At 43.8% G+C, this 27,820-nt stretch overlaps 1 protein-coding gene across 2 annotated transcripts in view; it reads left to right on the forward strand.

The window, feature by feature from the left end:
- The window catches only part of LOC110493252 (rho GTPase-activating protein 39), a 43,993-nt gene that overhangs the window by 7,960 nt on the left and 8,213 nt on the right, over positions 1-27,820 (forward strand). For both annotated transcript variants that reach the window (XM_036950621.1, XM_036950623.1), the window contains exons 2-3: positions 12,579-13,394; positions 26,255-27,518. In XM_036950621.1, the coding sequence (XP_036806516.1) occupies positions 12,579-13,394; positions 26,255-27,518 (2,080 nt within the window). The remainder of the gene's footprint in view (positions 1-12,578; positions 13,395-26,254; positions 27,519-27,820) is intronic.

The raw sequence follows: 27,820 nt of genomic DNA on the forward strand, positions 1-27,820 counted from the left end.
GACCGACAGACAGTCACTGGCCCTGTCCTGCTGAGCTGTGAGGGGCCGGAAGTTCCCAGCATTACTGCTTAACACTGCTGCATTAGTGGGAGGAAGAGCGGGATAGTGGGCAAAGACCAAGACAAAGCCTCCATACAGCCAGCATAGAGCACTGCTTTTTTCTTAGTTCTTTTGTAGGCGGGGCTCAAAGAAGGTTTCTGAAGCGGGGCTGCCAACATTAAAATGTTCCATCTAAACCAATAGGAAGGCTCTGTGTGTGAGACAAGATTATACAGAACAAGTTTGTTGCAGTGAGACCCTTGTATTGATGGGAAAGTGTGTCAAACAAAAAACAATGATATCAAAGTTAAACAAACCATAAAACTCTACGCACAACGACTACTTTAACAATTTCCAATGAACATTTTACAAAAACACATTTACCTGAAGAACAGTGCAGATGCAAAGTTTGGTAACAGAATTGACGGCACAAACAGCACACACCGTCATTCTGTTACCAAACGTTGATTCTGATTCTGCACTGTTCATCAAGTTAATCTGTTTTTCAATGGATATTGTTAAAAGTAGTCAATGTGCATAAATTTGCATGGTTTGTTTAACGTTGCAATCATTGGTTATTGTTTGACATATATTTTAAAGTGAAGAATCTGAGTCTCCGCATCATTCTTTTTCTGTGGAATTCCCTAATGTAAAACTTTGGAAATGACATTGAAAGCCAATCTATTTTCAAGGGCCACCTCTTAAATACCATCTTAATCCCAGGGCAGGAGAAGTGGAAAGTGGAAACTGTTCCTGGTTTTGGATTATCGCAGCTGTTGGAGGTCACCCCACATCTCCTAAACATGCCCCAAGCTCCACCCACTGGACTTCTGTGGAGGGCTCCGATTGGCTGGCGGCCATTGTGGGAATGGTAATAGAGAGTTCTAGTTGAATGAAGTCTGATTGCTGATCTGACAACAGAGCCCATTGTCCCTGGCCACCAGGCATTAGCAGAGGGTGCACTGCACACGCATTGTAATGCATATGATTGTGACTCATCACAGGATAGGCTTGCCAGCTCTGCTTTTTACTCTTTCATGGAGACCCTCTGGGTTTATGTAACACTAGAAACTTCTCACAAAGACAAACAATTTATGATATTCCCTGTAGATTTTTTGTTATGACTTAAGTCCTTAGTAATGAGTTTGTTTTGGTGCAGAGTAGGACTGACTCTATTTAGTAGACTGGTCGATTGTTTGGTCGATAGGCTGTTTTGTTCGACCACGATTTCTTTAGTCGAGCAGTAGCAAATAAAAAAAAACATGACACCTGTCTAATTCACGTCTGTCTTAGTAGACTGATCCATTGTGTAGGCCGCTGGGACAGCACAGCACATCAGTCTAAGACGTGCTACTGAAATTATATAAGGATATATCATGTAAGAACAATGATGCAACACAAATAAAACTTGTATTACTTTATAACAAATGAGCTTTCTCCGGCATTGGATAATGGTCGCTGTCTGCATTTCTGAAACACATCAGTGCGCTCTTGAATTGGCGCCTTTTCCTAGAACATGTTGCCATGTGCATAATAGCAAAGTTAACCAGCGTTTTGGTGTTGAGAACAATGTGGCGGAGGCAGCAGAGGAGTTAGGAGACAGGAAAACAGTCGTTGCCTTAATTGTCTAAGAAAAGTGAGGAGAAAGGCAACTTAATTAAGTGTATAATCAGTAGACGTACTGTTAAATGTGCCTGGCTTTATAAATCATCCAAATATATCTACAAAAATAAGACAGATCCTGCATCTGTTGCCTGTTTGGTTGTTTTGTTTAATAGCCTACTGATTCCGTGAGCACCAAGCCTCACGCAACAATTTTAGAAATTTGAGTGTTTTTAATTTTTGCTATGCTGTAATAATGGCTTTACAATTGTATTATTTATAATTTATTAAGTGTTTACACTATTCCAAATTGTCAGACATTTTTTATTTATAAAAATAACCCTCCTTTTTCCTTGATCTCCTTATTGTTATTATAACTATTATTATTATTATATCGTTATAATAATAATTAATGTCATTATCATTCGTAGGTTTAGTATACCAGCCTTGTATAACCACCTTGTATAACCACCTTGTATAACCACTGCTCTCTGAGCTGTAGGCCTCAGAGAGCATCCTGTTTAGTCTTAACACCGTAACTTACTGAGGCCTTTATTTCAATAGTTATATAGGCTACTTTATCAATCATTTATTTTTTCTTGTCATCACACACCATACGAGTCATTCATGATGTGAAATGCAATCAAGCATTTTAGTTTTAAAATAAAGCGACCATTGAATAATAAGCGTAAACAATAAATAGGACGAAACAGTTCAATTTCGGGAAATTGCATACACGGATGAATGCAGCAGGGAGGAGAGGGAGACAATGGGTGTTAGTCACACAGTCAATCGCTGTCTTTTTTTCATTTTTTTTTCACAATGCAGCAAGTTTGAGCCAGGCGGCACAATCAAATCATTTGTGGTCGGACTCCCTCTAGTCATTTTTGTCTTCATTATTTCATCAAACAGTTTGCTTAAAGCATCAGACAAGCTCAGTGCATATAGTTGATTTGATTAAAACACATAAGATGTGTTTATATATGGAAAATGCACTTTCAATTTCAACCATCGAATGGTCAAAAGAACAGACAACACTTGGTCGACCAAGAGTTTTTTTTCTTCACTTCTGAAGAGAACTGACAGCCATAGTATAGACGGCAAAAGACAAGTTGTGGAATGTCCACTTTGGGCTGGACCATTGAGTTGGAACAGACGGACCCCAGCTCCAATTATGACACACCTTATGGCTTCCAGACAGACAAACCAGACAGTCAGATTTGGAGGTGTGCAGTATCACTCACACGTGATACTACAGGGATTAAGGTCACTTAGTAGAAAACAGGTGTTATATTCCTCTCCAGTGAATGTGTGTGCATTTTATTCTGGGGCTACTCAGTCACCATGGCCCTTGTGGAGGTGACCCTGCAGAGTGGCAGCATGTACAGTCTCCTGGGCTCTCCCTGCTAGCCAGGCTTTATGTGGCACCAGAGATGAAGGCCTTGCTGGGGCTTAAAGTGCTTTACCTTTCTTCCCCTCCTCGGCATCCTGCCCTCCCTCCCCTCCCTCACTCCATGCCTGTCTCTTGTGCCTGATCTGATCTCTTAACACAAGGCCAGCTTTATTATGCCTGACATATCCTCCATGAAAAATGACCACAGCAACTGCTGTTGAGCCCCTTCAGGGAGGGGAAGGCGTTGACAATTAGTTGGAACAGATATGAGCAATAGTCCTGTCAGGCTGATGTAGGCTACTTCAGGTAGGGGAACAAAGAAAGACACCAGAACATTCATCAAACATCACTCTAAATGTAATTCATAACCAGTAGTCTACATGTGACTAACATATATACATTACATACATAATCTTTGTTTACTTAAGCTGTTAGCTCCCTTGCGTTCAATGCAGAGAAATTGATATGGTGTGTGTTCTGGGGGCCCCCTCTCTCTATCACACAGTGTACACTACAGGGGTCATGGTACAGTCTGAATTACACACTGCTAATGGAGCTACTGCAGAGCACACTCATTCCATGTCTTTACAGTGCATTACAATGTTTTACAATATTTGGATAAGCACGTTGCCTGGCAGCTATGTTGTATACACTTTGAACTTAATACATAATCAAACAGAAAGCGGCCTCTGCTAGATTATTGCTCCTATTATATTGAACTACATGCCACTGCCAGCATAGCTGGGCTGGATGGCTTAATATAACAGTGAGGTCTTTATATTGTCTGATTCTGGCCTCTGACACTTTTCCACTGGATCCCTGCAACCTGTTTTGTAAGGTGAGCAGAGATGATTTTAACTCAGAATTTCTGAGAATGTTATTTTTAAATAGCAGGTGTGTAAATACGCTCAGGAGGACTTATAAAGTTTGGCACTGGTGGCTGTTGCTGGCAGACGGTAAGCTAGGTTAGCTAATTGAAAGGCAGCCCCTGTTTGGAACATCAGCCTGGGCAGGTCCTCAGGAGAGTGTCTATGGGGTCATGTTGCACTTCCCAAGGCTTCCACTAGATGTCAACAGTCTTTAGAACGTTGTTTGAGGCTTCTACTGTGAAGGAGGGGGGGGAAGAGAGCTGATTGAGTCAGGGGTCTGGCAGAGTGGCATTTTTAATATTTTCTACATTGTAGAATAATAGTGAAGACATCAAAACTATAAAATAACACATATGGAATCATGTAGGAACCAAAACAGTGTTAAACAAATCAAAATATTTTTTTTACATTTTAGACTCTTCAAAGTAGCCACCCTTTGCCTTGTGACAGCTTTGCACACTCTTGGCATTCTCTCAACTAGCTTCACCTGGAATGCTCTTCCAACTGTTCCCACATATGCTCAGCACTTGTTGGCTGCTTTTCCTTCACTCTGCAGTCCCACTCATCCCAAACCATCTCAATTGGGTTGAGGTTGGGTGATTGTGGAGGCCAGGTCATCTGATTGATGCAGCACTCCATCACTCTTCTTCTTGGTCACATAGCCCATACACAGCCTGGAGGTGTGTTGGGTCATTGTCCTGTTGAAAACAAATGATAGTCCCACTAAGTGCAAACCAGATGGGATGGCGTATTGCTGCAGAATGCTGTGGTAGCCATGCTGGTTAGGTGTGCCCTGAATAATAAAAAAAAATCACTGACAGTGTCACCAGCAAAGCACCGCCACAACCGTTACATCTCCTACATGCTTCATGGTAGGAACCACACATGCGGAGATCATCCGTTCACCTACCCTGCGTCTCACAAAGACAAGTGGTTGGAACGGAAAATTAGAAATTTGGATTTATCAGACCAAAGGACAGATTTCCACCTGTCTAATGTCCATTGCTTGTGTTTCTTGGCCTAAGCAAGTCTCTTCTTATTGGCGTCCTTTTGTAGTGGTTTCTTTGCAGCAATTTGACCATGAAGGCCTGATTTCACACAGTCTCCTCTGAACAGTTGATGTTGAGATGTGTCTGTTACTTGAACTCTGTGAAACATTTTGGCTGCAATTTCTGAGGCTAGTAACTCTAATGAACTTATCCTCTGCAGCAAAGTTAACTCTGGGTCTCCCATTCCTGTGGCGGTCATCATGAGAGCTAGTTTCATCATAGCGCTTGATGGTTTTTGTGACTGCAGGCTTCAAACATAAAGATATAAAACTGTATTTTTTTGTGAAGAATCAACAACAAGTGAGACACAATCATGAAGTGGAACGACATTTATTGGATATTTCAAACTTTTTTAACAAATCAAAAACTGAAAAATTGGGCGTGCAAAATTATTCAGCCCCTTTACTTTCAGTGCAGCAAACTCTCTCCAGAAGTTCAGTGAGGATCTCTGAATGATCCAATGTTGACCTAAATGACTAATGATGATAAATACAATCCACCTGTGTGTAATCAAGTCTCCGTATAAATGCACCTGCACTGTGATAGTCTCAGAGGTCCGTTAAAAGCACAGAGCATCGTGAAGAACAAGGAACACACCAGGCATGTCCGAGATACTGTCGTGAAGAAATTTAAAGCCGGATTTGGATACAAAAAGATTTCCCAAGCTTTAAACATCCCAAGGAGCACTGTGCAAGCGATAATATTGAAATGGAAGGAGTATCAGACTGCAAATCTACCAAGACCTGGCCGTCCCTCTAAACTTTCAGCTCATACAAGGAGAAGACTGATCAGAGATGCAGCCAAGAGGCCCATGATCACTCTGGATGAACTGCAGAGATCTACAGCTGAGGTGGGAGACTCTGTCCATAGGGCAACAATCAGTCGTATATTGCACAAATCTGGCCTTTATGGAAGAGTGGCAAGAAGAAAGCCATTTCTTAAAGATATCCATAAAAAGTGTTGTTTAAAGTTTGCCACAAGCCACCTGGGAGACACACCAAACATGTGGAAGAAGGTGCTCTGGTCAGGTGAAACCAAAATTGAACTTTTTGGCAACAATGCAAAACGTTATGTTTGGCGTAAAAGCAACACAGCTCATCACCCTGAACACACTATCCCCACTGTCAAACATGGTGGTGGCAGCATCATGGTTTGGGCCTGCTTTTCTTCAGCAGGGACAGGGAAGATGGTTAAAATTGATGGGAAGCTGGATGGAGCCAAATACAGGACCATTCTGGAAGAAAACCTAATGGAGTCTGCAAAAGACCTGAGACTGGGACGGAGATTTGTCTTCCAACAAGACAATGAATCAAAACATAAAGCAAAATCTACAATGGAATGGTTAAAAAATAAACATATCCAGGTGTTAGAATGGCCAAGTCAAAGTCCAGACCTGAATCCAATCGAGAATCTGTGGAAAGAACTGAAAACTGCTGTTCACAAATGCTCTCCATCCAACCTCACTGAGCTCGAGCTGTTTTGCAAGGAGGAATGGGAAAAAATTTCAGTCTCTCCATGTGCAAAACTAATAGAGACATACCCCAAGTGACTTACAGCTGTAATCGCAGCAAAAGGTGGCGCCACAAAGTATTAACTTAAGGGGGCTGAATAATTTTGCACGGCCAATTTTTCAGTTTTTGATTTGTTAAAAAAGTTTGAAATATCCAATAAATGTCGTTCCACTTCATGATTGTGTCCCACTTGTTGTTGATTCTTCACAAAAAAATACATTTTTATATCTTTATGTTTGAAGCCTGAAATGTGGCAAAAGGTCGCAAAGTTCAAGGGGGCCGAATACTTTCGCAAGGCACTGTATATTCCAAGGGTTGGATTTGCACTTAACAATTTCATGTCAGCTCAAGGCATTTACAAAATCCAATATAATGATTAGCCTCATATACATTGTCTACTGGTATCGTTTTTAAATTGAGAACAACAATATGTAAACAATGTGTGAGTAAAGCTATTCTCTGATTCAGATGCACAATGTCAAGGGATGCATTGCAAATGCCCATAAGGCTAAATGCCATCATACTGTAGGCCAGTGGTTCCCAACTACGGTCCTCGCGTACCCTCAACAATACGGTTTATTGTAGCCTCGGACAAATACACCTGATTCAGCTTGTCAACTAGTCATCAGGTCCTCAGAGTTGAGTCAGGTATGTTTGTCCAGGGCCACAACAAAAATGTGTGCTGTTGGGGGTACTCAAGGACTGGAGTTGGGAACCACTGCTGTAAGCCTATGGCTGCATTGGTGTTGCATGCCATTATCAGCTGCAAAATGGGTTCACATGGCTGATATCCTGAAAAGAGTGTGACAATCAAATAAAACTAATTGGAGAGCTAATGACTGAACAGAAAGGTCATGTTCATATGAGAATACAACACAGAAACAGACAAATTAGAGACTGATTTCCTTTCCCTCTATATTTCAGGATTGTGATCTGTGATTAATCAACATCGACACTAGTTCATCTTGAATAACAGTTAAGCTAACAATTTTAAAACAAGTTTAAAACACTTCACTTCAAAGAATCAGGACTTTCATATAATTTTAAAATGTACAAGTAAGCTAACTCATACTGTATGTAAAGGTTAGACATTTTAGCAACAAGTAAGCTATTGTTACTCAAGCATAATTTCAGGTGTACAAAATAAAGTCAACACCAGAGGTGACCAACCTCGCTCCACTGATCCCTGATCTATGGGGGGAGCAGACTTATTTTCCAGTCCAGCAATAGCACACTTGATTATTAACTATTTAGGTTTGACACATTGAATCAGGTGTCTCAGTGCTGCGCTCAAACAGAAGCCTGCACTCCCAGCAGGGTTGGTCTGCTGTTGTTTATAATAGGTTTATGCATTGTGTGTGACTTTAAAACTTTTTTTTCCACAAGATGTCCTAACATGGGTACACATACACAATATATACAGAAGTGTGTGGACACCCCTTCAAATTAGTGGATTCGGCTGTTTCAGCCACACCCGTCGCAGGTGTATAACAGGTGTATAAAATTGAGCACAGCCAAGCAATCTCCATAGACAAACATTGGCAGTAGAATGGCCTTACTGAAGAGCTCAGTGACTTTCAACGTGGGACTGTCATAAGATGCCACCTTTCCAACAAGTCAGTTCGTCACATTTCTGCCCTGCTAGAGCTGCCCCTGTCTAATGTAAGTGCCATTATTGTGAAGTGGAAACATCTAGGAGCAACAACGACTTAGCCACGAAGTGGTAGGCCACACAATCTCACAGAACGGCGTAGCCGAGTGCCGAACTGTGTAGTGCTTAAAAATAATCTCCTCTGTTGCAACACTCACTACCGAGTTCCTAACTGTCTCTGGAAGCAGCGTCAGCACAAGAAATGTTCATCGGGAGCTTAATGAATTAGGTTTCCATGGCCAAGCAGCCTTATACAAGCCTAAGAACACCATGCTCAATGACAAAAGTCGGCTAGAATGGTGTAAAGCTCGCTGCCATTGGACTCTGGGGAGCAGTGGAAACGCTCTCACTGGAGTGATGAATCACGCTTCACCATATGGCAGTTCGACGGACGAATCTGTTTGGCAGATGCCAGGAGAAAAATACCTCCCCTAATGCATAGAGGCAACTGTAACGGTTGTAGGAGGAATAATGGTCTGAGGCTGTTTTTCATGATTTGGGCTTGGCCCCTAAAAGCTACAGTGTACAATGACATTTTAGACAATTCTTTGATTTCAACTTTGTGGCAGCATTTTGGGGAAGGACCTTTCCTGTTTCAGCTTGACAATGACCCCTGAGCGCAAAACGAGGTCCATACAGAAATGTTTGTCGATCGATGTGGAAGAAATTGACTGGCCTGCACAGAGCCCTGACCTCAATCCCATCAAACACCTTGGGATGAATTGGAACACCCACAGCAAGCCAGGCCTAATCGCCCAAAATCAGTGCACGACCTCACCAATGCTCTTGTGGCTGAATGGAATCAAGTCCCAGCAGCAATGTTCCAAGATCTAGCAGAAATCCTTCCCAGAAGAGTGGAGGCTGTTATAGCAGCAAAGGGGGGACCAACTCCATATTAATGCTTGTGATTTTGGAATAAGATGTTCGATGAGCAGGTAGGTGTCCACATACCATTGGTCATGTAGTGAACCTAGCCTCAAATGCATTTAGAATGACATCGATAAATACATCAAGATCGCTAGCTAACTAGCAAATATTACGTTTTTAAGCTGGTGATATTTAATTCACTTAGTTAACTTTACATACTGTATAGCCAGCTAACTAGCGGACGTTACGTTAGCAGCTCATTTGAGTTAGCCTGCACACTAAGTTTCTATAGCAAGCTAGCTAATAATACATTGACAATTGGAGGCATTCCAACAGACTGAATTTGGTCTTCCAACATGGGGCCTGGTACGTTTGCTAGGTGATTTGTGACGCAACTGCAAGCCCTCTGAGTTTACCAGTCAAATTGACAGGGTTAGAGGTTTCAAGCCTGTTCTAGTCATTCACTTTCCATGTGTGATGCTGCTGCATTGTGGGGAGTGTTGCCGAGGCTACAACACCTTGCTTGTTTCAGCAAGGAGCAACAACATTTCATAGGTTGTTGAAGAGTTCATGTTACCGAGTGGCGCAGCGGTTTAAGGCACTGCATCTCAGTGCTAGAGGTGTCACTACAGACCCTGGTTCGATTCCAGGCTGTATCACAACCGGCCATTATTGGGAGCCCCATAGAGTGGCGCATAATTGTCCCACCGTCGTCCGGGTTAGGGTTTGGAGGAGGAGGAATGGGCAAAAATGTCAGTCTCTCGATGTGCAAAACTGATAGAGACAACCCAAGCGACTTACAGCTGTAATCGCAGTAAAAGGTGGCGCTACAAAGTATTAACTTAAGGGGGCTGAATAATTTTGCACGCCCAATTCTTCAGTTTTTGATTTGTTAAAAAAGTTTGAAATATCCAATAAATGTCGTTCCACTTCATGATTGTGTCCCACTTGTTGTTGATTCTTCACAAAAAAATACAGTTTTATATCTTTGTTTGAAGCCTGAAATGTGGCAAAAGGTTGCAAAGTTCAAGGGGGCCGAATACTTTCGCAAGGCACTGTATTGTGAAGAAAACCGTTTCTTCACAATAGTTTCTCTCTGAAGGAATCAATTTAAGCTGGACTGGAATTTGAGTTAGATTAAAAGCCAAAACATAACAATGACAGTGTGTTGTGTGTTGCCAGTGTGTTGCCCTATTTTTAGACAATGCAATGTCCACTCCTATGTTTTGCACTTCTGGGAAAATTGCCATTTACACTTTGGGTTGTTTTAAAACAATGTAGGAGATACCATGAGCAGAATGCAGCTGTTCTGCCTTCTGGGAAAACGCCATTTAACATATTCAAGTTATTTTGGGACCAAACTGTCAATTGTGGGTGATAGATAAAGTTATTATTCAGAATGAGACCTCTGACACAGAGTCTGCGTGTGTATGTTGGTCTTTTGGTTTCGGTGCAGCGCTCTGCTCTGCCACTTGTTCTCTGTTTGGAGAGGTGTTTTTCTATTTGACTTATTTTTAGTCATCCTAGAGAATAACCATGTGGTACAGACGTCTCCTTGACCCAGATGGAGGACAAAGGGCCAGTGTACCTTCCATGGAGAAGAGGGAATGTGTTATCAGATCTAGAGAATATTAAGAGCAAAACAACAGCATTGTGAGAACATATATTTTACAATGTTCTCTGAAGCACTGTCTTACCTCTGGCATAGTGGATGTATTGTGTCTAGGCTTCACATACAATATTGTCCGTTCTGATTTTTGTGGGGTACTCTCAGGAGTATAACCATAGCAATCTCCCAATACATCATGCCTGCTTCAATTTAGAACACGTTATCCTGAAGAAAATCAGGTGTCACACGAGCATGTGTAATGTTTTAATTTTAGATTGTTATAAAACATTTAGAGTAGTGTTTAACTTTAAATAAATCGAACCCCGGGCCGTGGCGGTGACAGCGCCGAATACTCAAAACTAGATCACCAGGGAAGACTAAAATAAAAAATGTATATTCATAAATGAATTAATAATTTAAAAATTAATAAACTGCATAATAAATCAATGTGGCTGGTCAATTGTGTGAGTCAGGGCCTAAACCCATAGGGGTCCCAAGAGGCAAAAATAAAATACAAAAATATATAACGTTTCAAAATAATATTATAATATCCAACCACAGGAGCATCATTTAGCCACAGAGCATCAGTAGTAACATTTATTTATTTTTGTACTTTTATATTTTTTTCTCCCCAAATTCATGATATCCAATTGGTAGTTAGTCTTGTCCCATCGCTGCAACTGCCCTACGGACTCGGGAGAGGGGAAGATCGAGAGCCATGCATCCTCCGAAACACGACCCTGTCAAGCCGCACTCCTTCTTGACACACTGCTCACTTAACCCGGAAGCCAGCCGCACCAATGTGTCGGAGGAAACACTGTCCAGCTGGCGACCAGTCAGCTTACAGGCGCCCGGCCCTCCACAAGGAGTGTCGCTAGAGCGCAATGGGACAAGGAAATCCCGGCCGGCCAAACCCTCCCCTAACCCGGACGATACTGGGCCAATTGTGGGTGGGGTGTGTGGAATAGGACTATTGACTGCTTGGTAGGTCCAGGACGATACCAGTAAACATTGTAAACGTTGCCCCCTCACATCATGCCAATCCGTCATGATCCAAAGACTTATTTGGCAGGATCACAAGGAACAAATGTGGGCATGCGTTAGGTACTGTGGGGCCGTGTTGGGCACCCTGCGCCCCCTCGCTACCACAGGTACCCAAGCTGTCCCAAACTGGAGGGAAAGGGAAAGAGACCCTGTGTCTACCTTCTACCTCTCTCCTCACCAGTCCCAAGCCTGGTTCTCAGCCCAGTAGAAGGACACAGGCTCCTGCTGGCTGTGGTCCCTCGTGGATTCATTGGCACTCTTAAAGCTGCTCTGCATCAGATAACTAGATCATAACATCATCACACTCATCATCAAATATCAGAATGAGCTTGTAGAACTGTATCACTTTTCAGTTAAGTCAGGAACACATTTTGATTCAATCTGACAGGTTACCCCCTTAACGACACATTCTCCTGTACCCTGTCTGTGTGTATGTGGGCCAGTGTCTCCCAATCCCCACCCGAACCTCTGTGTTCTGCTGAGTTAGCTGCTAGTGTTCCTTACGCCATTCCCTGTGTGATGCTGCTGGAGCGGATGGTGCTTTCCAGGCCTGCTGGCTGTGGTCCTAGTGCTGTCCTGAGTGTGTCCACCTGTCGAATATTACAGACACACTCTTGCTGCTCCTCTGCCCACCAGATGGTTGACATCACTGCTGAACCAGCGTTCTATAGCACTGTCTCACATACAGATGGACACGTGTTGTGGTCGCTAACATTCATACTCTCCATATGGGTCATCTGAAGGTGTTTGCGTTGTAGTCCGTGTTTGACTGTGTAAGTTGTTTACAGATTGTTTGTTGGATGAGCAGCATGTAACAGGGATGGTCATTTCAGCAGGATTTCCAGACCGAACCAATTATTTGTGTTATTAATGGCTTCAAATCTGTTTCCCTCTTCCTCGTTGTTCTCAGTTCTAACAACACGATTTCTTGTGTCTGTTTTCAGTCCTGATTGGGTGGAGATCCTGGAGCCACGCTCTCGAGAGCACATGTACCTGAACCTGGCCACCAGCGAATGCGGATGGGACCCTCCTTTGGGCACCGCCATTCGTCAGGCCGATGGTAAACAGTGGTGGGAGCTGTTTGACCCCCAGAGCGGCCGCTTCTACTACTACAATTCCGTGGAACGGCGGACTATCTGGCACCGACCCCAGGGGGGTGACATAGTGCCCCTGTCTCAGCTACAGGCTATAAAGCACTGTTCTGAGGCCAAGCGGGCCGGGGAGAGCAGAGAGAGGCACCATGGGGCAGGGAGTACAGGGAGCCAGGGATGCCGCACCCCTCTTCCAGAGCACCTAGGGGCAGGGAGCCTCGGGAGTACAGGGAGCCAGGGATGCCGCACCCCTCTTCCAAAGCACCTAGGGGCAGGGAGTCTCAGGAGTACAGGGAGCCAGGGATGCTTCATCCCTCTTCCAGAGCACCTAGGGGCAGGGAGTCTCAGGAGTACAGGGAGCCAGGGATGCTTCATCCCTCTTCCAGAGCACCTAGGGGCAGGGAGCCTCGGGAGTACAGGGAGCCAGGGATGCCGCACCCCTCTTCCAGAGCACCTAGGGGAAGGGAGCCTTGGGAGTACAGGGAGCCAGGGATGCCGCACCCCTCTTCCAGAGCACCATGGGGCAGGGAGCCTGGGGCACCGCACTTCTCTCCCAGAGCAGGAGAACTCCGTCCCCAAAACCCCTGAAACCCACAGCGAGAGTGAGACCAAGGACATAGGACCAACTCAGGGAGGCAGCAGCTCTGACGGAACCGAGGAGTCACTGAAGTATGTCTGATGTCTCTGTTTTACTGTTGAATCAAATGACTGTTAATAGGGGGGATGTAGTTGTACTTAAACATTTGATTATATTTCAGTAAAGAGGACATGGTAATAACAAAAAATTGATTGTTATCCCACCATGTGGCATGTTGGCTTTGGGCATGAGACATTGTTGTATTATTTAGACTTTTGACCAGTGAGATCTCAGACTCCTTTATTTTCGTTCTCACTTATCTTGACATTCCACATGCCCCATATTTCCATAAATATCTCTGTGAACCACACCGCGGCCGTTTAAAGTAAATTGCTACCAAATGCGAAGACGAGTGCAGTCATAAAGTACATGACATGCCCTCTCCCCTCACATTGGTAGAAAGACCCCTAACAGTAAGAGCCATTCAAAGACCCCATCATGTGCTCAGCGCTGTGGCAACACACACTGTCCAAACCAGCATCTCCCCTTCAGAGGCAGATTCCAGACATGCCAGTTATTTATTTCCCCTTGCCCGCAGCCACTAGTGCTGTCTCAGTGCCCCTGTGCTGCTCACTTCCTCTCCGGCCCCATATACACTCATTTCATTTGACTAAAACAACCCAAGGCCCCCCCATCAAAGTCAAATGGGGGTCTCTGGTGGGGGAAGCCAAATCACACATGACTGAGGTCCTCTTTAATATCATTTTAGACAAGAGATGTGAAAGAGTGTTGTCTGTTTTTGGGTAATAACATGCAGAACCTCTACATTCCAGTTAGTTCTAAACAGGAGACCCTGCTGTTCCTAGAGGTGTTAGTGTCTTGTCAGTTGTCCGTCTGCTCTCTGCTTGGGTCCTGGGTCTATCCTCACTGGGGCCAGCAGGAGTCTCTCCTACCCTCTGACCTCCGACCCTGATTATGTAAGGTAGAAGGGAAACTAATTGCTCACCCCTCTCTGTTAGAGGACCTTGGTGGAGGTACAGTCTGCTTGTCTGCTGACCTTCCGTCCTTCAGAAGGGTTTGCTCCACAGGGAACTCCACCACTCTGCGGTCATACCTAATTACTAAACTTTTCTCAGAAGTCTCCATGTCTCCACAAAACAATGGGCAGCTGTGTGGGACTCTTATGGGCTGTGCATCCCAGTTAGCCATATGGTGGTTTTCACTGGTCTCTCTCTGGACTTTTAATTACATATCACCATGAAATGAGGAGAGAAGCTGGAATGTGACAACACTAAATGGATGAAAACAAACTGAGTTAGAGTTTCATGTTTGGGGTTGGAGAGGACAGGAACAATTCAGACCTGTGCTCTTCTCTTCTTCCCATCTGTCTGGCTGATTCGTCATGACTAGGCTCAGCTGTTCAGTAGTGTTGAAGGCTCTGAGACTGGTAGACACATGTGGCACGTAGGGGTCTTTTTGAAAGAAACAGACCAATTAGCCTTAGTTTGTTCAACGACTTGGGGGGAAGTATGGCATCTGTTTTTACAGGAGTGAAAATTAGGTTCCTCTATTTTGTGTATAATGTCTACTTCAGTTTGACCAAGTTCCCCGTTCTTTCTTTGCTGATATTGGCGGTATTTCAAAGAATCTTTTCAGAAAATCATATTTAACAGTCGTTGATAACGTTTGAGAAAGAAGTGTTCAGAGGAAACAGTTCCAAATCACAGTTGTTACAATCAAGGTTTCCTTTGTTTAGTTCTAAACAATACACCTCAGGAGTTGTTATACAGTAAACACTGAGTGTACAAAACATTAATAACACCTTCCTAATATTAACCTTCCCCACCCATTTATGCCCTCAGAACAGCCTCAATTCATCGGGGCATGGACTACAAGGTGTCAAGTGTTCCACAGGGATGCTGGCACATGTTGACACCAATGCTTCCCACAGTTGTGTCTAATTGACTGGATGTCCTTTGGGTGGTGGATCATTCTTGATACACACAGGAAACTGTTAAGTGTGAAAAACTTTGCAGCATTGCCGTTCTTGACAAAAACTGGTGCGCCTGGCACCTACTGCCATACCACGTTCAAAGGCGCTTAAATCTTTTGTCTTGCCCATTCACTCACTGAATGGCACACATACACAATACGTGTCTCAATTGTCTCAAGGCTTAAAATCCTTCTGTAACCTGTCTCCTCCCATTCATCTACACTGATTGAAGTGGATTTAACAAGTGACATCAATAAGGGACCATAGCTTTCACCTGGATTCACCTGCTCAGTGAAGAGCAGATGTTTTTAATGTTTTGTACACTCAGTGTACATCTGCCTGTTGAATTTCCAACAACATACCATCTGTCTTATCCTATGCACTGTTTAGTTGATTCTCTCTCTCTCTCTTTCAATTCATCGGGCTTTATTGGCATGAGAAACATATGGTTACATTGCCAAAGCAAGTGAACTAGATAATAAACAATAAAACATTAACAGTAAACATTACACTTGCAAAGGTTCCAAAAGAATCAAGACATTTCAAATGTTATATTATGTCTAGATACAATGTTGTAATGATGTGCAAATAGTCTCTCTCTCTCACACACTTTCTCTTTCTCATGTGACAGCAAGCAGACTGCTAAATCTGTTACTCATTGGCTAACTCTTGTCACATGACCTGAGTATTTCTGGTTATTCTGACCCTGTACGACTCATCGGGAAAATACCTGAAAGTCCCGGGGTAGACATGTCCATCACATGCAGAAGTGCTAGAGCAAGAGAATCTGATCTGTTTAAATGATGAAGGGTCAAAAAGGGTTCAGGAGCACCTTGCTTACAACATCTGTACTGGATTTCACAACTGATGACCTGTGTGTGTATCTGGGGGAGGGTTACATGTGGGGTAGAAGTTGGGATATCTTGCCGTGTTGCTTTTTCTGTATTTGGACCTCAAGGGTACTGATACATTGTCGTGGAATTGTCCCGCTTGTTGAAGGCACATACAGGTCATAGCACTTTATTGTCCTGTGGGCTGGCCTCGGGGTTAGAATGGGTCACCAAAGGAAGACATGCCCTCAGTTAAGCACAAGTGTTCCTCTCTGAGGAAGAAGTGAAGGTATGGTGAATAGTGAACCAAGGGACCAAATTAATAGTATGTGCCTTTTCATTAGCCTAGTGATATAGCCACACTCAAAAGGATTCAATCCAAGGCAGCCTGGCGAAGATCAAGCACACCTTTAACTTGTTGTTTCGGGTCAGTGTGCTATCGGCGTTGCACAACGAGATTCTCATGAAGGCACATTCTTTCTGTGCCAAGATGTAGCTCATTGGGTCCAGATTTCATTACGATAGGAAGCCCTAATACGTAGCGATAGGAAGCCCTAATACTACACAATTATCCCCTCGATCCCCCATTTCTCTGATACAAGTGTGAGTATTGTACTATAAATTGTGCCTTCCTGTAATGTCAAATTTAAAATGTTTATTCTATTCTACTGAGCCATTTACTTTATTTTCGTATTCTTATATTGTATTATCTATTATTGTTGTTGCATTGTCGAGAAGGAACTGGCAAGTAAGTATTTCGTTGAATGGGGTATACCATGTGTATCCTGTACATAAGACTAATAAAACTTTAAACTTTATTCTTTGCCATATTTTGACACAACACAAAAGCCCTGTGACACATCCCTATGAGACTGTATGGTGATGATGTGAGGGCAAGAAAAAGTTATGTTTGGGGGTTTTGAGAATTGGAAGATTAAAAAAATTCCCTGCTCGGCTCGTCAAATGAAAGCAAAAGTACATACAACCTGGTTATCATCACATTTCTCTGACTCATAGTAGAGACATCACCAGTAGATTGATTTAGGAAATCAGGAGGAGTCTGTGTTTTAAATAGTTGAGTCACACATTGACTGGATGTTTACAGGTCTGACACAAGCTCTGCCACTTTCGTCTGTGCGTGCTCTCTGAGTCTGGACTAACAGCAGCACTTTAAAGACTTTGGAAATAGCACGTGTACTCTTTTATCTCTGTGCTCCTGGCTTGGTAAGATCATTTCTTGGCTCTCGCCAGATGTCGACTAAAGTCAGACTCTTATGGTGTCGTTTTTTCCAGTTAAGAGGTAACACTTTGAACTTTAAGCATAACGATCTGGTTAAATGGGTCTGGGTGGCTGGCGCTCGTTGTGACAATATCCTTATTTCTTTCTCTTCCAGTTTCACTTTCTTCTTTGTGAAGTTGAAGTTTTATGGTGTCCTCAGAAAACTAGATTACAGACCAACTGTTTTATGTTTTTTTTTTAACTAGAGCAGCACGTCCAGCCTGCTTTAAGCATTCCCATGTTACTGGACCTAGATGTCTTCATATACAGAGTACTGTGCTATGCTGAGACGCCTTCCATTGCTCTGATGAAGGCCAGTGGCACCACATGTGCACCAGTCTCTGGCATGACAAGCATGCTATATCAGTTGACTTAAAGTATCCATTCACCTCAACCATGAGAATCAATGAGCAATATGAGCATGGTGTTTCTGTGGCTCACATGACACACCTCCAGATCAGTGTTAATTGAGAGGATGTGGTTTTATCACTGTAATCCGAGGAGTGTGTTCTGATGGTGTATCTGATTCCATATGTGTCTCTCTGACCCAATGCTGGGATGGTCTCTCCCTGTCACCATGTCCCACAGCCTGGATACTGGTGGGGGTCCCAGTGACTGTCCCCAGCCCTGCCCCAGGGCCCCTAGCTGGGTGGGGAGATTGCGTAGGGTGGAAGTGGGAGCTATGTGTAGCTGGTAGACATGATGTCTCAGAGCAGGGAGGTGCGTTCAGCTGTTTCACGACAGCTGGGTCTCTAACCTCAGAGGTGTCTCTGCAGGTCCCCTGTTTCTCATCTCACCCCTCTGCCACTCCTGCTTTTCTAAGTATTGATTGGGTTGTCTCTGTTACAGGTTGTCCTATCAGTTTTGCCAAGGCATATTCCACTTGTAGGTTTCCTATGGCATAAAGTTATGTATTGAACCATGTGTCGTGGGTAGAGGCTAGTAGTATCTGTGGATTGGCTGTGAAATTGACTTGTTTCCTTCCTCTATGCAGAGTGTGGTGATCTCATTGTCCAAAGCTCTGAGGTGTTTGTGTTTGTTCTCAGAGCCTGGCCTAGACAACCTCATTTCCTCTCCTGTCTGCCAGAGGATCATAATAATAACCCCTGTTTTCAGACCCCCCACTATTCCCTGTATGTTAGGGGTACTTTCCAATCCATATCCCTATCCCCCACAGTGACTGAGCTGATGAGTTTTCCAACCAAGGTTATTCCTGGAAGGAAAGAAAGAAAGAAAGAACATTTCTTGCTAATAGCTTAATATGTATATTCAGCTATAGCTTTTCCTACCACAATCACACTGAAGGAGTGGAGGTAGGAGCAGCGGACAGGGGCGTAAGACACCAGAGCTGTCGACAAATTAAAATTTGCTGACCGTTAAGTGGATTTGCTGCTCCTTAACCCAATCTAATTACCCAGTCAGGTAAAGGATTCTAACTTAATTTCATCTTTCGGTTTTCCTCAAGGTCTCGTATATTAGCCAGCGCCTTAAGTAATGTGTATATCTATGGACAACGGTGAATGGGTGATCTGAAGATGATCCCTGTGTAAAACCAGATGCATCTTGTAAAATGGGCTGTTCTTTTGTCTGAGTGCTGGTGCCGTGTCTTTACTATGGATTAAATTATATGACATGCTATTTTACAAAATCAATTCTCTGTAATTAATATTACCTGATTAAACTAATCATGTAAATGTAATTAACTAGGAAGTCGGGGCACCACGGAATAATGTTTATAGAGCCGTTGTCTTCCGAATAAACTCTTAAAGACCTGGTAATCTTTTATATCAATAGCAGACAATTATTAATTGTCGCCTTATTCAGTCTCATCTGAAAGTCGTAAAACTTGGTTATCTTCACAAACCCTGGCTAACCAGTTGAATCAGCAATACAAAATTTGGTTGAATTATTTATTTACTAAATACCTAAATAGTCACACAGAAGTACATATACACAGGATGGATCATACATTGATTACTAATTATGTCCTAAAAGAAAACGTCCCTAGAGGACGAAACCGATATGGCGGCTGGTTACACAAAGAAAGGGGGTTGGGTTTGAATGAAAGCGCGGGAAGACTGAGGAACAAAAGGATTGGGTCTCTATCAAACCTTTATGAAGCTATGATATCGTAAATACAGAATCTTATGCATTCTAAATAACCGCCCATTCGGAAAAGGAAAATGCAAGAAATATATTTACTCTGAGCTGCGCTTCGATAGGTTAGTCGAAGATGGAAGGCTGGGTTGCGTTGAAAGTACCCTGTCATTCTGAGGAGATTGTTCGTCCTTTCCTAGGCCACGCACATTTACAGCTGCTGCTGATAACTCGATGTCTCGGATGTATCATTTCTTTAGTGAATAAGAGTTCAAAGTTCACACCAATTTGCCATACTATAAGCTCATGCTGTATTCTGGCTGGTATAGGCAAAATTCATCTTTCCAGCATGGCGATCGTCACCCTCACATTGAAATTTGCTCTTTTAAACATATGGCCATCAGTCCTCACATCATCGGGAACACAATGTTAATTTCGATAGGTTGTAGTTGTTCAAGCATTTGCAACCAGAGCTCACGCTGAAGTTGGCTTAGTTCGCCGTGAATTGGGTCATTGGGGATCTTATAGAAATGTAGAAAAGGTGTTGGTTCATCATTTCCAACCAATGCCTATTCACATGAGCGTGGCCACTGATTGAGCATATTTGACTTATGAAAATAATTCTCTCATTTTAAAAACTAAAATTACATTTAATCTTTTCACAAATAGTTTAATATTTAAACATTTAAATTGCACAACAATTCCATGTGAATCTGATAGACTAGAATTTGTAGACTTTCCAAGATACAGTTAATGTCGTCCAATCATCAGTAATAATGTCTCAGACGACAACTGATCTGACATCATATTCTTTAAGTACAAACGGATACTTTCAACTGGTTGGATTACTGAAATATTGTTCTGTTCCCAACCTTTTGAAATGAACATACTCTCTTTATGTTAACAAAGGGCTTTCCAAGAGTCCATTCTGTAGAGTAGAGAGAGAAAATGGGGAATGGTATTTATGGGGGTTATAAACCACACCAACAGGGCAACGTCATGACACTGGTAATATTCATATTCCGTTTGATTGTGGAATATAATCCCTTTAGTTAACATTATGTGAAGAGAACCCAACAGCCACTGTGGTCGGTGTGATGGAACACAGGGCTACAACACAGGCTATTTATGATTCTGGTAAAGCACACATGTTGACAAAGTGTCAATGAACCAGTAAGCTCAGGACTGGCATATTTATCTTACTTAAGAGTGTCTGTCTGCTTAAGAAAATCTGTAGGTAGTCTTTAGATGGGCCACTGCTCCATAGAGGGGCGTTGCCATGACGATAGCAGAACCATGCATTGCCTAATGCAAGGATGTCAAACATACGGACCACATGGGTGGTTTGAGTGAAACATTTTTTTAAATAAAATAATCGAACAAACTCACTAATTTAAAATAACAAAAACTGAACGGAAACTGTGTAGGAATTCAAATGGACCTACATTTATACTTTATACAGTTACTTAACTGTCCGTCTCACTAAAGCTAGACAGTCAGGGAGTATAGCAAATTTAAAAAAGATGGATAGAGGACTATCTTGCCAATGTTTCCACTCATTCCCGATGGCACTCTCCCACAACTAATCTCCCTCTCATTCTCTCTCGTTCTCCATCTCTCAGTTCAATTAAAATGGCTTGGGAAACATATGTTTAGATTACCAAAGCAAGTGGAATCTCTCTTTCTCTGTCCTCCCACTTCACTCACATTTTCTTACCACTGTGCTTTCTAACGCTCTGTCTCTCTTTTAGAAGTGAGATCAGGCTAGTTGGGTGGTAAGTACAGTATAGTTGGATTAGGACTGCTACAGTGAGGAAAGCTTGTATATAGCGTTACTGTGGGCATTGGCATCAAGCCAGATATGATCATGATAATCTTCTACTGCACACTGGCTGTGCTAACAATCAACATTATGTGCCAATGCTGCAGGGCTGAAAAAACTAGCCTGGCCCGGTTTGTACCACCCTGGGTGTGGTGTGACAATGCTGCAGGGCTGAAAAAACTAGCCTGGCCCGGTTTGTACCACCCTGGGTGTGGTGTGACAATGACAAGTGAACAACAGACACAAAGCCAGATGAAATCCCCAGCTCTGCTCTCACCACTGGGAGCTAGACTTAGCATGTCTCCTATCCTATCATTATATTATGTGACTCTGGTTTAACCTCAAAACAACTTCCAAGCAGAGGATTGTGTTTATGTTTTTGTTACTGGTCATGTTAAACAGGACTGACATCATTTAGCGTGTGGATAGAATTAGAACTCGGGTAGATTTGTGCTCCAGAGTGGCGCAGAGGTCTAAGGGACTGTATCTCAGTGCTAGAGGCATCACTACAGACGCTGGTTCGTTTCCAGGCTGTATCGCAACCGGCCATGATTGCGAGTCCCATAGTGTGGTGCACAATTCCTCCAGTATCGTCCGGGGTTTGGCCGGGATAGGCCGTCATTGTAAATAAGAATTTGTTCTTAACTGACTTGCCTAGCTAAATGAAATAAATAAAATAGTATGGGAATGTAGTGTCATGGCAGTGATGCTGTCTTGATCTCAGCTCATTGTGTGGGGACCTAGACAATGTGCTTTCATATATTGATGCTCTACAGGCCAAGACAGGAAATAGACCCCCCCCTCTCTCTCTCTCTCTCTCTACAGGGACATCAGTCATAAACCAAACCACTCACAACTGGAGAATGAGACAAGTCATAAATAAGACAGATCCATTAAGTTAATTGACCACTTGTCTTGAGTAGTAACCTGATGATATGTGGGTGTATGCATAATGTGCTTAGCATGTGATCATTGTGCTACGTTATATGTGGTCTTTGGCAATTTGCATAAATTCCTTCTTTCCCCTGCAATGGTTACTGTAATGTAGCCCAATCTGTGCCATATTAAACTCTATTAAACTGGTGGTTTTATACATTGGGGCAAAAAAAGTATGTAGTCAGCCACCAATTGTGCAAGTTCTCCCACTTAAAAAGATGAGAGAGGCCTGCAATTTTCATCATAGGTACACTTCAACTATGACAGACAAAATGAGAAAAAAAATCCAGAAAATCACATTGTAGGATTTTTTATGAATTTATTTGAAAATTATGGTGGAAAATAAGTATTTGGTCACCTACAAACAAGCAAGATTTCTGGCTCTCACAGACCTGTAACTTCTTCTTTAAGAGGTTCCTCTGTCCTCCCCTCGTTACCTGTATTAGTGGCACCTGTTTGAACTTGTTATCAGTATAAAAGAGATCTGTGCACAACCTCAAACAGTCACACTCCAAACTCCACTATGGCCAAGACCAAAGAGCTGTCAAAGGACACCAGAAACAAAATTGTAGACCTGCACCAGGCTGGGAAGACTGAATCTGCAATAGGTAAGCAGCTTGGTTTGAAGAAATCAACTGTGGGAGCAATTATTAGGAAATGGAAGACATACAAGACCACTGATAATCTCCCTCGATCTGGGGCTCCACGCAAGATCTCACCCCGTGGGGTCAAAATGATCACAAGAACGGTGAGCAAAAATCCCAGAACCACACGGGGGGACCTAGTGAATGACCTGCAGAGAGCTGGGACCAAAGTAACAAAGCCTACCATCAGTAACACACTACGCCGCCAGGGACTCAAATCCTGCAGTGCCAGGTGTGTCCCCCTGCTTAAGCCAGTACATGTCCAGGCCCGTCTGAAGTTTGCTAGAGAGCATTTGGATGATCCAGAAAAAGATTGGGAGAATGTCATATGGTCAGATGAAACCAAAATATAACTTTTTGGTAAAAACTCAACTCGTCGTGTTTGGAGGACAAAGAATGCTGAGTTGCATCCAAAGAACACCATACCTACTGTGAAGCATGGGGGTGGAAACATCATGCTTTGGGGCTGTTTTTCTGCAAAGGGACCAGGACGACTGATCCATGTAAAGGAAAGAATGAATGGGGCCATGTATCATGACATTTTGAGTGAAAACCTCCTTCCATCAGCAAGGGCATTGAGGATGAAACGTGGCTGGGTCTTTCAGCATGACAATGATCCCAAACACACCGCCCGGGCAACGAAGGAGTGGCTTCATAAGAAGCATTTCAAGGTCCTGGAGTGGCCTAGCCAGTTTCCAGATCTCAACCCCATAGAAAATCTTTGGAGGGAGTTGAAAGTCCGTGTTGCCCAGCAACATCCCCAACACATCACTGCTCTAGAGGAGATCTGCATGGAGGAATGGGCCAAAATACCAGGAACAGTGTGAAAACCTTGTGAAGACTTACAGAAAACGTTTGACCTCTGTCATTGCCAACAAAGGGTATTTAACAAAGTATTGAGAAACTTTTGTTATTGACCAAATACTTATTTTCCAGCATAATTTGCAAATACATTTATTAAAAATCCTACAATGTGATTTTTTTTTTTTGTCTGTCATAGTTGAAGTGTACCTATGATGAAAATGACAGGCCTCTCTCATCTTTTTAAGTGGGAGAACTTGCACAATTGGTGGCTGACTAAATACTTTTTTGCCCCACTGTATAAATAACAGTCATTTTACATGTTTGTTTTTTTGCATTGGCAAATTATGTAATTTTGCAATAGAAAGGTTTGTATCAATATCAGACCAAAATTCAAGATCGTAAGTAGAGGTAACATCACTCACATCACCAACCCAGACCATGACAGAAGGTCCCCCATTTCAAAGAGCTCAGACAGCCGCAGCAGCACATTTACAGCTGTCTCCCACCTCAGGCTGTCACACTCTGCAGTGAGAACTAACGCAGCCCAGACACTGGCCGCTTTGAAATGGCTTCCATGGGGAGGCAGGTAGCCTAGTGGTTAGAGCATCGGCCAGTATCCGAAAGGTTGCAAGATCGAATCCCTGAGCTGACAAAGTAAAAATCTGTCGTTCTGCCCCTGAATGAGGCAGTTAACCCACTGTTCCTAGGCCTTCATTGAAAATAAGAATTTGTTCTTAACTGACTTGTCTAAGTTAAATAAAACATTTTAAAATCCTCTCTGCAGCGTGTTACTAGTCTCTGCTCCTCTGGGACAGGACTGTATGTGCAATGCTATGCTGGGAGGTGGCTCAGGCCTAACTGTTTATGGGCTGTGGAAGCTATATCTGATCAACTGTTTGAAGAGACTGTTTACATTCAAATCACTGAAATGGCGCGACTCCGACAGAGAGGAAGACAGAGAGAATGCAATGCAGTGGCTGGGAGGTAAGAAGGGTGTAAATACGTTTTGCGCTTGGCTTGGGAAGCTCTAGCCCCAGGGGAATTGTTTCTGTATTGTTACAAACTACAGACGGTAGCTAGGGGGTAGGTGTGGGGACAGAGACCACTCCGCCTCTTTTTTTCCCTCCTCTCTGTCCTCTTCCTACACCCCTGCTCAGCTCCCCAGTGACTCCTGTCCTGAGCCTTAGGAGGAAGTGTGTGACGCAGTGGGTCAGTCTGTTAGGTATCTGGCTGCAGAAGGACAGAGGCATTCAGGTTTAATATTGTTTAGTGTGTTATTGACTATAAAGTAGAGGGGGAGGGCAGAAGGGCTTTTCTAATCCTCGGTCTGTGCTGCTAATATTGTAACGCATGCTTAACCTTTTGATTCTTAAAGTAATCAGATAGATGGTAGGAGTTGTTTCAGTCACATTTGGTCAGGTGGATAGAAATGTGTAGGGCTGTGGCGGTCACACAAAATGTTGTATTCGTTGAATGTCAAGCAAATAACTGCTGGTCTCGCGGTAATTGACTGTTAATTAACATAAACACATTTAGTATCTCCTGGCTTCCACATACACTACCGGTCAAAAGTTTTAGAACACCTACTCTGGGAGGCTGGCCTTCTAGGCAGAGTTGCAAAGAAAAAGCTATATCTCAGACTGCCCAATAAAAATAAAAGATTAAGATGGGAAAAAGAACACAAACACTGGACAGAGGAACTCTGCCTAGAAGGCCAGCATCCCGGAGTCGCCTCTTCACTGTTGACATTGAGACTGGTGTTTTGCATGTACTATTTAATGAAGCTGCCAGTTGAGGACTTGTGAGGCGTCTGTTTCTCAAACTAGACATTCTAATATACTTGTCCTCTTGCTCAGTAGTGCACCTGGGCCTCCCACTCCTCTTTCTATTCTGGTTAGAGCCATTTTGCACTGTTCTGTGAAGGGAGTAGTACACAGCAGGGAACGAGATCTTCAGTTTCTTGGCAATTTCTCACATGGAATAGTCTTCATTTCTCAGAACAAGAATCGACTGACGAGTTTCAGAAGAAAGTTTTTTGTTTCTGGCCATTTTGAGCCTGTGATCGAACCCACAAATGCTGATTCTCCAGATACTTAACTAGTCTAAAGAAGGCCAGCTTTCTTGCTTCTTTAATCAGGACAACAGTTTTCAGCTGTGCTAACATAATTGCAAAAGGGTTTTGTAATGATCAATTAGCCTTTTAAAATGATAAACTTGAATTAGCTAACACAACGTGCCATTGGAACACAGGAGTGATGGTTGCTGATAATGGACCTCTGTACGCCTATGTAGATATTCCATAAAAAATCTGCCTTTTCCAGCTACAACATTGTTATTGTTGTAAATTACTTACAACAATAACAATGTCTACACTGTATTTCTGATCAATTTGATGTTGTTTTAATGGACAAAACATTTCCTTTTCTTTCAAAAACAAGGACATTTTTAAGTGACCCCAAACTTTTGAGCGGTAGTGTATGAGTGTACGATATCTCTTTAAATCTAAACCCAGATCTCATCCTTTACCTCATTATCTCTCTTTTCCAGGGAGCTCTCTCAGAGATGGCAGCCTTCCCCAGTGTCTAAGGCAGCCATATTGATCAACGTGAACAGTGTCAGTCGGATCCAGCCTGGAGGCCCATCTAGCCCGGCCCTGCAACTCCGTCACCATAACACACACACCAAGCCCAGTGGCCACCAGACCTTCACCCTCCTCCCCGTCAGCAGCAAGCCCCCGTGGGCCCACTCCTGCTTTGCCCAGGGCTACAAGACCGCTCCCTCTGGCAAGATGGCCACCGATGCCCACCACCTAAGGAAGATGGGCAATGGAAGTTTCTATCTGGTGTCCTCTGACCCTCCCCAAACCCCAGGCAATCTCAGGTCCCAGCTCAGCACCCCCAGGTCAGTGTCACCCCAGTATGCCTCCACACTTCCCCTCTACGATGACGAGGGATCACAGTGTCCCATCTATGATGAGCCTCCTGCGGACATGGAGGTGGAGGGGGCTAACCTCCATAATGGGCCTGATGGTTTGTCCCGCCTCACCCCCACACACAGCCTGCAGAAGCTCAGGCTCCTCCAGCACCCTGGCTCCTCTCACTCAATCTCTAGGCACAAGAGGAACCCCTCTGACTACAGTCCTGCTGGCCTGGAGGGCATCAGGCACATGGTCAATGTGGACCCCAAACAGGCCCTTCTGTCCAACTCCGCTGGTCTCAAACGCACCCCCACCCCACGGCCGGACCCTCTCTTGGCCCAGCCCGAGAGGGAGTCAGGGACCCCAGTGATGCCAGGTATCCTGGAGAAGAAGCAGACATGGCGGGCCCTGGAGGCCAGTGTGTTGAGGGCAATGGAGGCTCGCCACAACAGGCAGAGCAGCAAGGACTTCCAGACACCTCCAGGGCCCCAGACCACCATCACCTACCAGGACTCTGGCTACTCCACTGGGCCCTCACCCAGCCTGAGGAGGAAGAGCCGGCGGAGGGTGGGGGCCGGGGGGAGACCAGGCTCAGTGGGCAGCAGCGGGGACCTGTGTGCCCTCAACGAGAGGCTGATGTTGGAGATGAGGGAGGTGGTGAGCCGCTCCAACACCATGAGGGAGATGAAGGATGGAGGCCTGGGGGCGCGAGAAGACGTCCACTCCTCCAGCCGTTTGCTGAGCAGGGTAGGTAATCATAGCATCCCGGCCCTGGCGCCGCTGGAGATGACAGGAAGGCAGAAGAGGACCTATGAGAAGGTGGACAGCCTGAAGAAGAGCATCACCAGCCAAGCCAGCCTCTCCTCACCAGACACCCCCGGACCCCCCTTACAGGTACACATACGCTCCGGTGTTTGTCTTTGTCTCGTCTCTGTCACCCGTCTCTGACTGTCTGTGAGAGATTAGATCTGATAAATTGAATAGTTCTGGTTTGTCTACTTGGTTAAAACCCTGACTGGTCCTTATTGTTGTGCGGCCTGTTTATGTAGAACGGTTTGTTTTGTTTGGATTCTGTTTTGTTTTGTCTGGAGGTAGTAAAATTGCTGGTGCCTTTCCAGGACTACTTTCATTGCTAGACTAGTGAGAGCGTCTCAATTCCAAGTTAAAGTTGTGCACACCACAGTAAGGACAGATTA

This window comes from Oncorhynchus mykiss, chromosome 17 (genome assembly GCF_013265735.2).
Source record: "Oncorhynchus mykiss isolate Arlee chromosome 17, USDA_OmykA_1.1, whole genome shotgun sequence".
NCBI lineage: Eukaryota > Metazoa > Chordata > Actinopteri > Salmoniformes > Salmonidae > Oncorhynchus > Oncorhynchus mykiss.